Genomic DNA, 14,781 nt, shown 5'->3' on the forward strand with positions numbered 1-14,781 from the left:
TCCCTCTAACCATTGACCTAGCTTATCATTTAGCCATCCATTTCTTACATTCTGAAAGTTGGTGCATTGGACTTAACTCTCCTCTTCAGATCACTATGATTTTTGGCTGTGTGACCTTGGACCAGTGGAAGTTGCCTTGACAGAGGTCATGGTCTGGAATTCTCTACACCAATGAAATCACTGGTCCTGTCCCAAAGCAAACGATAGACCCACAATAATATTTCATATTTTTATGGCTTATTCACATATGTGAAGAACATGGAAAGTGTTCTTTTCTATATTTCTGTTATACCATTTAAACCAGCTTGTGATCAGATGAGAGACGAGTATTGTTAACCTCATTTTATAAAGAATGAAGACTGCTTCTCAGTTTCCATGTCTATAAAATTTGAGTGTAACATGCCTTGCTTCTAGGTGATTTGCCCAAGATCCCCTAGTCAGTCCAAAGTAGACCTAGGCTCAAGCTGGGGTCTCCTGACTCTTAGCTCAGTGAGGTGAAAATACTTTGCTTTTCTGCTTTTTGTTGTGGGGAAATAGGGTAGGGGTTTTGGGTAAGGGTTCTTAGGAATTTCTCTTTAAAGAATTATACCCTCTTGCACACAAATCCAATAGAATAAGATAATAGTTTATTTAGGGGCTGGGGAAGGGAAACCAAGAGAGAAATCCTTGGACTTCTTTTCATGGGGAGAAGGCATGGCATAGATACCAATCTCCCCTAGCAGGAGACAGGCAGATACTTTTATAGAGGACTGATGGGGGTGATCATCTGACTGTGGAAAGTTCCCTTATTGAAGGAGGATCATCCCCCACTGGTGGTGGCTGGGGTGGCTACAGATCTCTCAAGCCATCTCTCTCCTCCTCCAGGAACAAAGGCAGCAGCTATACCTAATCTTATCTCCCCAGGGGTGGAGGAGACTGGAGTGAAAAGTGATGGTCCAGGAGCTAGCTCAGTCCTGTTCCAGTTCCACTTATCTCTTTAGGTGTGTCTGTCATTTGGTTTAGTTTCTCAAGGAGAAGGTTCTTTGATGTACCCCAGAGAACTTCTGGGGTGCTAGCCCCTATAACATTTTGTTGCTGTTGTTCAGTCTTTTTTCACTCATGTTTAATTCTTCATGACCCCTCTTAAGGTTTTCTTGGCAGAGATACAGGAGTGGTTTGCCATTTCCTTCCCCAGCTCATTTTACAGATGAAGAAACTGAGGCAAACAGGGTTAAGTGACTTGCCTGGGGTCACACAGCTAGGAAGTATCTGAGGCTGGATTTGAATTCAGGTCTTCCTGACTCCAGGTCCAGCACTCTATCAATTACGGCACCTAGCTGGAGAATTAATTATTAAATTAATAATAATTGTTATATCAATCTTTTATTTTTTAAATTTTTTATTTATTTGTGATTTATTTATTTATTTAATACATATATCAAACATTGATATACACACATATATTATATGTGCACACATATAATATAAATATACATGTGTAATGTAAATTTTCTACATTATATACCTAGATATAATTCTAATACATATAACTTAGTATTTTAAATCCTTAAATAACTATTTTATAAATAACATATACATACCAATTCATATAAATAATTTATATGACAAATTTGTTTAAATATAATTACTATATAAGATGCAGTCCAGACACCATCTTCTGGATAAAGCATTTCCTGAGCCCCCAACAAGTGTCCTCCCTCCCATAGTACCTCATATTTAACTACTGTGTGTATACATATATATGGATGCATTTATTTATTAACTTTATATTTATGAAGTCTATATTTTATGTGTTGTTGTCACCTCCATTAGAATGTAGAGCTCCTTTTATTTTTTGGACTAGAATCTTTAGCACTGAACAGCTCTGGCACATAATAGGCTTTTTATTTATTTATTTTTTTTGGTGAGACAATTGAGGTTAAGTGACTTGCCCAGGGTCACACAGCTGGTAAGTGTCAAGTGTCTGATGCTGTATTTGAACTCAGGTCCTTCTGACTCCAGGGCCAGTGCTCTATCCACTGCACCACCTAGCTGCCCCCCACATAATAAGCTCTTGTTGACTAGTTGATTGTCAGGGCAGGATCTCTTTACTTCCAACTCCCTTAGTTTCTCTTCTGCTTCACTTCTTTACAGGGGGCAGAACTGCTGAGAGATGTTTCCCTGGGAGTCCAGTTCCGAGTTCATCTGATAAAGATGATCATTCTGACTGAAGCAGAGGTAGGAGACAGCCCCTCTGTCCTTCTGCCCACCCCCTGGCCAGTGGCATAGAAGTGCTGGTTTCAGAGGTGTTCTTGGGAGAGCCTTCTTCTCTCTCCCTTCCCTCAGGCTGGTCTGACTATTACCACCAATCTCACCTCCTCGCTGCTCAGCGTCTGTGAGTGGAGCCAGAGGATCAATCCCCCAGATGACGCCCACCCTCACCATGCTGACTTGGTCCTCTATATCACAAGGTAACAACTGCTTACCTGGGAAGGCCTGGAGAGCCAAAAAGCTGGTGGGGAATACCGCTTTTCCTAGATTCCATTCTTACTCTCTTAATCACTACGCCAACATGCTTCAGTAGCAATGATTTGGGGAGCTTGGAGAACTCCCCAGGACCCTCAGAGCTGGGAGAGACCTTGTCTGCATTGCTCCTGTCTCTTTGCTCTCTCTTGTCCTTGGTCTTGCCCCTCCCCACCCCCATCTACTATATTTCTTTCCGAGGTTTGACCTGGAGCTATCAGATGGCAACAAGCAGGTCCGAGGGGTGACCCAGCTTGGGGGCGCCTGCTCCTCCTCCTGGAGCTGCCTCATCACAGAAGACACAGGCTTTGATCTGGGGGTCACCATTGCTCATGAGATTGGGCACAGGTATGTGACCTCCCTCCAGCCCCCAGACAAAGCAGGGGAAGTGCCAGGAAATAAAATCGATTAGAGGGCCAGAATGACTCCAGAAATGAAATATGCCGAAAAGAGGTAACACTGGGGAATAAAATGGCATCTGGGGTGGAGAAGGTTGGAAGCAGGTCATGGGAAAAATTGTCATGTACCCCAATGGGAGAGAGATTGCCAATGATGGAGGAAGGTAAGCATTTTATTAGGAAAGTCTTAGGAAAATGTTCATAAGGGGAATAGGAAGCTAATCATTTTGTAGCTCCAGTGATAGAGAACTGTTGCATGGGTCTCAGTCCATCAGAAGGTGGTCAAGTCAAAGAAAAGCTGGCATCTACATGTGGTCTTAAAATATGTCCTAGGTGGGAATGGAGAAGGGGAAAAGAGAATGGGGTTCACCTTTGAAGAAGGCAAGTACCCCCAAATTTTCCCTAGGAAAAGGACTAACTGGCTCCTAACCACCCTGTCCTTGACTGCAGCTTTGGTATTGACCATGACGGGACTGAGCACAATAGATGCAGCAGCAATGACCACATCATGGCCCCTGGTGGCACCCCAAACAGCATTGGCCTCACCTGGTCAGAGTGCAGCCGAGAGCAGTTTCTACACTTTGTTAGGTAATGAGAACTATGTGAGGTGCTGGGTGAAGGAAGAGGGAATGGGAAGGGAGGAAGCAAGGGAGAGGCAGACAGGTGGGGTAGGGAAGGACCTTCTGGCTTGATATTTAATGGGTTCGGGTCCCTAGGGATCCTGAGGAAGGTAAATCTGACCCTGCCTTTACATCCCTGAAATGGGTGGGGGCCCACTGGCCTGGGGAACCTTGGGATAAGTAAGAAGATAAAGTCTGCTGGGATCTGCACCAGTACAGGGAAGGCAAGCTGTGTGAATGATCTGCCTCACCTGGAAGGAACACTCCCCCAGGCAGAGCCTGGCCTCTTCTATGGGGCAGATGAGCAGTGCAGAGTTGCCTTTGGAAGCACTGCTGTTGCCTGCACCTTCGCCAGGGATGATGCTGTAGGTGGAACCTTATATACATTCTGCTCTTGCCCTGGATCTCCTACCCCGTATCAGCCCTTGATCTTCTGTCTCTCATTCACCCAACTTCTCCATCATCTGTCCCCCACTGCACCTGCCCTGATAACCTATTGTCCTAGGGTCATAGACTTAGAACTGAAAGGTATCTTGTGAGGTCACTGAGTCCAACCTCTTCATTGCACTTAGGAGGAAACTGAGACACAAAGAGTTTAAGTGATTTACCTGGGGTCATAGGGTTAGTGAATGTCTAAGGCACTGCCTGTCTGGAAGTATCCAGTTCCCCACATGTCTCTCTGGGGTAATTGGGATCCCTGCCACAAAGCAGTATGGGAGCCACAATCCCACAGAGTCTAGAAGGAAGAGCTAGTGTTGCTCCCTGACCCTGTAGCCCACAACAAATATGGACCTTACAAGTGTAGCATCAGACTTTCAGCCTTTTCTCATCCCTTCTCAGGATATGTGTCAAGTTCTCTCCTGCCATCTTGATGCTCGGGACCAAACCAGCTGTAGTCGCATCCTTATCCCACTCCTAGATGGAACTGAATGTGGAGTCAATAAGGTAAAAAGCAAGGTTTGCACCAGATATTTAAAGAGGATGCCTCTGGTCGGGCAGAGTTAACTCAGTTTGTAGGGTGAGGGCAGAGGCATAGTTGGTTGAGAAAAAGAGACTCCTGGTACACCACCATCCTTTGAGTGATGGACCTCTCTTTGTCCTGTTCCATGTCTCCCTCAATGAACGGGATCTCTGCTGTAATCTAGGGATGAGGAAAGACAGATCACTGCTTTGGGCTGAGTTCCTAGGAACGCTTCATCTTTGTGGGAAGGGAGAACTAACAAATACCAGAGTCAGACCCTCAGCTTTGCAGTTCAGACATTGATTTTTATCAGATTGCCAAGGATGAGCAGGACCTGCTATGATAACTCAGCATAGAAGGAATGAAGTCAATAAGCCAGAAGATGGACTTATTAATTTACAATGGGATATCTATGCCAGGCAAGATAACCAGGACTGGTTCTTTTCATACTCTCTACCTTCCTGGCTAATCAGTCCACTCAGGAGGATTAGTGATAGACTGGGAAGTTACTCCCTTAGCACAAGTCTGGAAAAATGGGAGTTGCTCTGATGCTCATTTGATAGTTCCCCCCTCCTCCCACTGCCTCTAAGGAATTAGAAGGGACTGACTGTCTTATCTCATCTCTTTCTGTGTACAGAAACATTCTAATCAGTTACTTTTCAACTATACATGGTCAGGTCTGATTTAATTAGTTGACTGACAGCTACATAGAGCTCAACAATTCAACAAATATTGAGTTTCTATTAGAAAAGGTTACAAAGATTAAACAATGGCACAGCCATATGGGGCTTACATTGGACTGCAGAGTGCTGGAAAACATCTACATAAAATAAGCAAACTAGAATGTGATAAGGGCACAGACTAGTACAGAATGGGAACATAAATCCTTTTAAAGAAAACCTTAATACAAATGGTATAATCCTATGGTAATAGGAGGCACTCTCTTAAATAGAGGGCTAAATGTTTTTTTCCCTGAGATTAGTCAACTCTAACATATATATGTATACATATATATACACAAACACACATATATATGTATATATGTTACACATCACCAAAAGCTAACAATCAATAAGAAGAAAAATATTAGTTTTAACATATACCTCATTAATGCAATTTTCTTCTCTTATGATACGTATTTGTTGAATGTCAATAACAGTACTCCAAAAAAATTGGAGGAGGGTAAAATGTTTTATAACCAGCTCTCTGAAAAGGCACAATACACTTTTAAGTTTAATTTGCATTATTTACATTTTCTCCATCACTTTCTTAAGTGATGTCTAATCAACAAAACAGTAAATTAAATTAAATTAAACCCTGATTTCTAAATTTTGTTATTGTTCATTTGTATCCAATTCTTCATGACCCCATTTGGGGTTTTCTTGGCAAAGGTACTGGAGGGGGGTTGCCATTTCCTTCTCCAGCTCATTTTACAGATCAGGAAACTGAGGCAAACAGGTGACTTGCCCAGGGGGTCACACAGCTAATAAATGTCTGAGTGGTCAGATTTGAATTCATGAAGATGAGTCTTCCTGACTCCAGGTATGGCACCCTATCCACTGTGATACCTATTGAGGTATAAATGTTCAAACTGAAAATTCGATTATAGTTGGAACTAGTTCCAGCACAGTACTAGATGCCCTGATGAGCACCTCTCTTCTAGTTTTGCTGAATCTCCTTATCTTGACTACTGTTGACTGCAATTTCTTATTTCCTTGACTTAATCTGTCATTATTCTTTCTTTGTATTAATTTTAAATGGGAGGCATATGAAGCAGCATAACTAGTAGTGGTGCAGCATCTACTCTGGGACTTCTTCCCCAACTTCCCTTTCCCTTGTCCTAGCAGGTCCTTAGAAACCAAATGCTACTCCTACTCAGGGTTCCAGGGAGTAACCCTGGGGGCTTAGATTTCTAGTAATTTGTTCATAATGTGGCCCAAAGCTCTTGATTACTGGAAATCCATTCTTGAGTCCATAGCTGCTATTCTTTTCATGTATAAAAGTACCTTTGAGTGAACCAATCAGTCAATAAATGTTTATTAATCACCCACTATATAGCAGGCAGTGTACTAAGTGCTGAGGATACAAAAAGAGACAAAACAAAGTCTCTGCTGTCAAGGAGTAGATATCTTTTTGTATTTGTCTTTATTCCTTCGTCTTTGCTTGTCCTTAGTGTGTTCGTTGGATATATTATCTGGAAAGATTCCAATCTCCTTGTCACCAGAGGATGAGAGATGGAGATTGTGTGTGTGTGTGTGTGTGTGTGTGTGAGAGACAGAGACAGAGACAGAGACAGAGACAGAGACAGAGACAGAGAGACAGACAAAGACAGAGAAAAACAGACACACAGAGAGACACACACAGTGAAAATGACACAGAGAGAAAAAGAGAGAGACACACACAGAGGGATACATACCCACAGAGACAGAGAGACAAACATACAGAAAGAGAGACAGGGAGACAGAGACAGAGAGAGACAAAGAGACAGAGAAAAACAGACACAGAGAGACACAGTGACAAAGACACACAGAGAGAAAGAGAGACACACACGGATAGCAGGATACACAGAAAGACAGAAAGAGACAGTCAGACAAGAAGACAGAGAGAGAGGAAGAGAGAAACAGAGAAAGACACACACAGAGTGAGTGACAGAGACAGAGAGAAGCACACTGAGACATAGAGAAAGGCACACAGGGAGAAACATCAAGACACAGAGAGAAAGACACACAGATAGAGTCTTTCTCTCTCTCTCTCTCTCTCTCTCACACACACACACACACACACACACACACACACACACAGGGAAAAATCCAGAGAGAGACACACAGAGAGACAGAAACACACACATAGATACAGAGACACAGACAGGGAGAGACATACATTGAGAAAAAGACACAGAGGAAGACATAGAGACACACACACACAAAGATAGAGAGTCATAGAAAGAGAGACGCACCAAGAGAGAAATAGGCACAGAGAAAAACAGAGAGACATACACAGATACAGACACAAACACACACACAGAAACAGAGACAGAGACAAAGACACACAGAGCAAGAGAGACAGAGAGAGGCACACAGAGACACACACACACACACAGAGAAAAACAGAGAGAGACAGAGACAGAGAGACACACACAAAGAAGGAGATACACAGAGAGACAGAGAGAGAGGCATACAGAGAGACAAAGAGAGAGAGAGACCCAGACAGACACAGAGACACAGAGAAAGGGACAGAGAGAGATGGACACAGAGACAGGGAGAGACACACACAGAGTCACAGAGAGAAAAAGAGAGACAGAGAAAGAGAGAGAGACATAGAGACAGAGACAGAGTGAGACACACACACCCAGAGGGAAAAACCCAGAGAGAGACACATACACAGAGAGCAAGAGACAGAAAGAGAGACACACAGAGAGAGACAGAGACACAGAGAGAAAAAGAGAGCAACACAGTGAGAGAGACAGACACTCAGAGAAATATACAGACACAGAGAGACAGAGAGACCAAAACAGACAGAGACATACACACACACACACATACACACACACAGAGACACAAAGAGAGACACGGAGACACACAGAGAGACATAGAGACACAGAGACACAGACACATACACAGAGACAAAGAGACAGAGACACAAAGAAAGAGAGAAACAGAGAGAGACACAGAGACAGAGAGACACACAGAAAGGGACAAAGAGAAAGGGACACAGATAGGGAAGAACACAGAGACATAGAGACACAGAGAGACACACAGTAATACACAGAGAGAAACATGTAGAGAAAGAGACACGCACAGAGACACACAGAGTGAGAGACAGAGGGTCATACACAGAGGGACATACATAGAGAGACACACAGACAGACAGAGACATACAGAAACATACACAAAAACACACAGTGACAGAGACATGGAGACACACAGAAAGAGACACAGAGAGAAAGAGACACTCAGAGAAAGACAGATATAGACACTCACACACAGAGAGAAAGACAGATAGACAGAGGGAGAGAGAGACAGAAACACACAGAGACCTAGATACACATAGAGAGATAGAGAGAGACATAAACACAGAAACAGAGAGAGGCACAGTGAGAAACAAGCACAGAGAGAGGCACAGAGAGAGAGAGAGACAGAGACAGAGACAGAGACAGAGACAGGGAGAAACACAGAGAGACACACAGAGAGTCACAGAGAGAGAGAAACATACAGAGAGACTGACTGCCAGGCCTCCATCCCCCCAAACCCGCCCAAAGAGTGAGAGACATACAGAGAGAGATACAGAGATAGAGAGAAAGAGACAGACACATGGAGAGAGATACAGATATTCAGAGAAAGATAGATACAGACACATAGAGATACCCCACCAGAAACAGAGAGACACACAGAGACAGACACACAGAAACATGCACAGAGAGACACAGAGACAGAGACACAGAGAGAGAAAGAGAGAGAGCAAGACAGAGAGACACACAGAGAGAAACAGAGGGAGAGAAAGAGAGAGAAGAGAGATAGAGAAAGAGACAAAGAGAAACACAGACATACACAGACACACACAGAGACAGGGAGACAGAGAGTAACATACACAGAGAGAAAGACAGAAACAGAGAGACACAAAGATAGAGAGACAGGGAGGCGGAAAGCAACACAAAAAGATACACACAGAGACAGAGAGGGGCACAGAGAGAGAGGCACACAGAGAGACACAGAGAAAAATAGACACTCAGACACACACAAACACACTGAGACAGAGATAGACACACACACACAGGGCATGCACATAGAGACAGAGAGAGACACAGAAAGAGACACAGAGACAAAGACACACAGAGACACAAAGACACAGAGAAGACAGAAACAGAGAGAGAGAGAGAGAGAGAGAAAGGATACACAGTGAGACGCACACAGAGAGAAAGACACACGGAGTGAGAGAGAGTGACACACAGAGATACAGAGAGAGAAAGACAGAGAAAGAGACACACAGTGACAGAAACACACAGAGATGCACACACACTGAGAGACACACACACAGAGACATACACGGTGACACACAGAGACAGAGAGACACAGAGATGGACAGACACACACAGAGAGAACAACACAGACACACATACACAGAAGGACACAGAGAGATTCATGCAGGAAGAGTGACACAGAAATACATACCTACATAGACATGCACACACACACAGACACGCACCAAGAGAAACATGCAGAGAGAGTCACAGAGACACACTGAGAGAGACAGACACTCAGAGAGAGAGAGAGACAGACACAGAGAAAGAGACAGAGAGAGAGAGAAGGAGACACACACAGGTATACACACACACAGGTACACGCACAGAGACACAGAGACACGCACAAAGAGAGACACAGAGGGAAAGAAACACACAGAGACAGGTAGACAGACACAGAGACACAGACACAGAAAGAGAAAGAGAGAGAGATATCTCAGAGAGAGAGAGAGAGGGACAAAGAGAGACACACACACACAGAAACACAGAGACACTGAGAGAGATATAGAGAGAGAGACAGAGAGGGAGAGACAGACACCAAGAGAGAGAGAGACACACAGAGACACCCACACTGAGAGGAAGAGACAGACAGACAGACAGACACAGGCTCACAGAGAAAAAGAGTCACAGAGAGGGTGAGTGACAGAGAGAGACAGAAACACCGAGAGAGAGACAGAAAGAGACACACACAGAGAAACACAGAGAGATAGACACTTAGACAATGAGACAGAGAGAAACACAATAGGACAGAGAGAGACACTGAGAGATAGAGACAGAAACAGAGACAGTGAGAGAGACAGAATGAGAGACAGACACACACAGAGAGACACCGAGAGAGAAAGAGAGACACAGACACAGACAGAGACACACAGAAACAGAGAGACAGACACACAGACACACAGACAGAGACAGACACAGACACAGAAACAGACACACACAGAGACACTGAGAGAGAGAGACAGAGAGGCACTGAGTAAGAGAGACACAAAGAAAGACAGACATACACACAGAAAAAGAAAAAGTGACAGTGAGAGACACAAAAACACGCACAGAGACACAGAGAAAGAAATAGAGACATAGAGAGGCACACAGAGCGACAGAGGCACAGATAGAGACAGAGACAGAGAGAGACAGAGATACAAAAACAGAGAGACAGATACATATACACACAGAGAGATAGACAAACATGGACAGAGAGACAGAAAGACAGAGACAGAGAGATAGGGAGACAGAGAGATAGAGACAAAGGCACAGAGAGACAGAGAGACACGGAGAAACACTCAGAGACATATAGAGAGAGATACAGAGACACAGAAACAGATACAGACACAGAGAGAGATACAGACAAACATGGGCACAGAGAGAGACAGAGACAGAGGCACAGAGAGAGACACAGAGAGAAATTCCATATATGGCAAATAGCCAGTGAAAAAGCTTGGAGTTTTGTGGGAAGAGGAAGAAGGTCATTGTCACTGGCCTCACCACTCAACAGAGTATGTGGAGTGACAAACGAGTTGCATACTTTTTTTGTGTTGATTACATGATTCTGTGCAGAAATGTGGGGTTTAAAAAACAATACTACCTGCAATGTCTAGCTCACTGTGGCCAATTAATATGCTTAAAAAGCATAACCACCCAACTTTCTTAATGTATTCCTCCTCCCACCCACCCCCTCCCAAAGAGCCATACCTTATAAGAAAGAATAACAAAGAAGAAGAAAAAAGAGCTCAGCAAAACTAATACTTTTTTTTTGTTTTTGTTTTTGTTTTTTGCGGGGCAATGGGGGTTAAGTGACTTGCCCAGGGTCACACAGCTAGTAAGTGTCAAGTGTCTGAGGCCGGATTTGAACTCAGGTACTCCTGAATCCAGGGCTGGTGCTTTATCCACTGCGCCACCTAGCCGCCCCAAAACTAATACATTTTTAAAGTCTGACATTTTGTGTAGTTTTCCATACCTACCATCCCTCACCTCTGCAAAGAAGTGGGTAGAATTACCTCCTCATCACCTTTCTGTGGGGCCACTTTGCCATTATAATTCTGCTGTATTCAGTCTCAATTTTGTTCTTTCCATTTATATTGCCAGTCTTTATATGTTGTTTTTCTGCATCTAAGTCTTGTCACCCTTCTCTGTGTTCATCGTAGTCATTGTTTCTTTCTTTTTTTAAAAAGAGCATTCCATTGTATTTGTGTGTCACAATTTGTTTAGCCCTTCTCCAACTGAAAAGTACTGTTATAAACATGTTGATTTATTTCTTCCTTCCTTCCTCTCTCTTTCATTCCTTCTTTCTTTCATCCCCTTTTCCCTTCTTTCCTTCCTTCCTTCCTTCCTTCCTTCCTTCCTTCCTTCCTTCCTTCCTTCCTTCCTTCCTTCCTTCCTTCCTTCCTTCCTTCCTTCCTTCCTTCCTTCCTCCCTTCTTTCCTTTCTTTCTCTCTCTGTCTCTCTCATGTTTAGCAGTGGAATGTTTGTATCAAAGTGGATATAAGGGTGACACAGTGGATAAAGCACTGGCAGCCATGGATTCAGGAGTACCTGAGTTCAAATCCAGCCTCAGACACTTGACACTTACTAGCTGTGTGACCCTAGGCAAGTCACTTAACCCTCATTGCCCCACAAAAGAAAAAAAAGGGGGGGAATATAGACATTTTTATCACATTATTTTCTTTTTTTAAAATAAAAGTATTTTATTATTTTCCAGTTACATGTAGAGATAGTTTTCAACATTTGTTTATATAAGATTTCCAATTTCAAATTTTTCTCCCTCCCCTCCCTCCCCCCTCCCCTAGACAACAGGTAATCTGATATAGGTTATATATATATATATGTATATATATATATATATATATGTATGTATATATATATGTGTGTGTGTGTATATGTATATATATACATATATATGATAACATTAAACATATTTCTGCATTCATTAGTCATGTTATAAGAGAAGAATCAGAGCACAACGGAAAAACCTCAAAAAAGAAAAACAACAGCACCAAAAACAAAAGAAATAGTATGGTCCAATCAGCATCCATATTCCACAGTTCCTTTTTTTTTCCCCTGGATTTGGAGAGCCTTTTCCATCATGAGTCCTTTGGACCTTTCTTGTACCATTGGATTGGTGAGAAGAATCTAGTCAACACAGTTGATCAACACATAATGTTGATGATACTATATAATGTTCTTCTGGTTCTGCTCATCTCACTCATCATTAGTTCATGCAAGTCCTTCCAGGTTTCTCTGAACTACACCTGCTCATCGTTTCTTACAGCACAATAGAATTCCATTACATTCATATACCACAACTTGTTCAGCCATTCCCCAATTAATGGGCAACCCCTCAATTTCTAATTCCTTGCCACCACAAAAAGAACAGCTATAAACATTTTTGTACATGTGGGTCCTTTTCCCTTTTTTATGATCTCTTTGGGGAAAAGACCCAAAAGGGTATGCATAGCTTTATAGCCCTTTGGGCATAATTCCAAATTGCTCTCCAGAATGGTTGGATCAGTTCACAGCTCCACCAACAATGTATTAGTGTTCCAATTTTTCCACAGTTTCTCCAACATTGATTAATTTCCTTTTTTTTTTCATATTAGCCAATCTGATAGGTATCAGGTGTCACCTCAGAGTTGTTTTAATTTGCATCTCTCTAATTAATATTGATTTAGAGCATTTTTTCATATGGCATTAGATAGCTTTGATTTCTTCATCAGAAAACTGCCTCTTCGTATCCTTTGACCATTTCTCAATTGGGGAATGACTTGGATTCTTATAAATTTGATTTAGTTCCCTATATATTTTAGAAATGAGGACTTTATCAGAAGTACTGGTCATTAAAAAAAAACTAACAAAATAAATAAATAAATAAATAAATAAATAAGAACCAACAAAAAAAAAACAACAAAAGGGGCAGCTAGATGGCTCAGTGGATAGAGCACCGGCCCTGGAGTCAGGAGTACCTGAGTTCAAATCCGGCCTCAGACAGTTAACACTCACTAGCTGTGTGACCCTGGGCAAGTCACTTAACCCCAATTGCCTCACTAAAAAAAAAAAAAAGAAAAAAAAAGAAGTACTGGTCATAAAAATTGTTTCCCAGCTTTCTGCATCCCTTCTAATTTTGGATGCATTGCTTCTGTTTATACAAAACCCTTTTAATTTAATGTAATCAAAATCATCCATTTTGCATTTCATAATGTTCTCTATCTCTTGTTTGGTCATAAACTGTTCTCCTTTCAAAAGATCTGAAAGGTAGACTACTCCTATGGTATCACCTCTTATGTCTAAATCATGTACCCATTTTGACCTTATTTTAGTATAAGGTGTAAAATGTTGGTCTATGCCTAATTTCTACCATAATATCTTCCAGTTTTCCCAGCAGTTTTTGTCAAATACTGAATTCCTATCCCAGAAGCTGGAGTCTTTGGGTTTATCAAACAGTACATTACTAAAGTCATTTACTACTGTGTCTTCTGTGCCTAGCCTAACCCATTGATCCTCCATTCTATTTCTTAGCCAGTACCAGATAGTTTTAGTGACTGCCACTTTATAGTAGAGCTTCAGATTTGGTACAACTAACACACCTTCCTGTGCATTTTTTTCATTATTTCCCTTGATATTCTTGACTTTTTGTTTTTCCAGATGAATTTTGTTATTATTTTTTCTTGCTCTATAAAATAATTTTTAGGTAGTCTGATTGGTATGGCACTGAATAAGTACATTAATTTAGGTAGAATTGTCATTTTTATTATATTAGCTCGGCCTATCCATAGAGTTCCTGGGTTTGTCTTGGCAAGTAGACTCCCAAGTATTTTATATTATCTACCGTTACTTTAAATGGAATTTCTCTTTCTAGCTCTTGCTGCTGGACTTTGTTGGTCATGTATAGAAATGCTGATTATTTATGTGGATTTATTTTATATCCTGCTACTTTGCTAAAGTTGTTAATTGTTTCAAGTAATTTTTGAGTTGATTCTCTAGGATTCTCTAGGTATACCATCATATCCTCTGCAAAGAGTGATAGTTTTGTTTCCTCCTTGCCTATTCTAATTCCTTTCATTCCTTTTTCTTCTCTGATTGCTAACACTAACATTTCTAGGACAATATTAAATAATAGGGGTGATAATAGACATCCCTGTTTCACCCCTGATCTTACTGGGAAGGCCTCTAACTTATCTCCATTACATATAATGCTTGCTGATGGTTTTAGGTAGATACTGCTTATTATTTTAAGGAAAGCTCCACCTATTCCTAAGCTTTCTAGTGGGTGTTGTATTTTGTCAAAAGCTT

General features: G+C 41.9%; 1 protein-coding gene across 1 annotated transcript in view; it reads left to right on the forward strand.

The window, feature by feature from the left end:
- The window catches only part of ADAMTS13 (ADAM metallopeptidase with thrombospondin type 1 motif 13), a 71,059-nt gene that overhangs the window by 5,891 nt on the left and 50,387 nt on the right, over window positions 1-14,781 (forward strand). The window contains exons 6-11 of the mRNA XM_043985097.1: window positions 2,134-2,217; window positions 2,326-2,450; window positions 2,704-2,850; window positions 3,351-3,488; window positions 3,735-3,885; window positions 4,361-4,465. Coding sequence (XP_043841032.1) covers window positions 2,134-2,217; window positions 2,326-2,450; window positions 2,704-2,850; window positions 3,351-3,488; window positions 3,735-3,885; window positions 4,361-4,465 — 750 coding nt within the window. The remainder of the gene's footprint in view (window positions 1-2,133; window positions 2,218-2,325; window positions 2,451-2,703; window positions 2,851-3,350; window positions 3,489-3,734; window positions 3,886-4,360; window positions 4,466-14,781) is intronic.

The sequence above is a fragment of the Dromiciops gliroides genome, chromosome 2, assembly GCF_019393635.1.
Source record: "Dromiciops gliroides isolate mDroGli1 chromosome 2, mDroGli1.pri, whole genome shotgun sequence".
Lineage (NCBI taxonomy): Eukaryota > Metazoa > Chordata > Mammalia > Microbiotheria > Microbiotheriidae > Dromiciops > Dromiciops gliroides.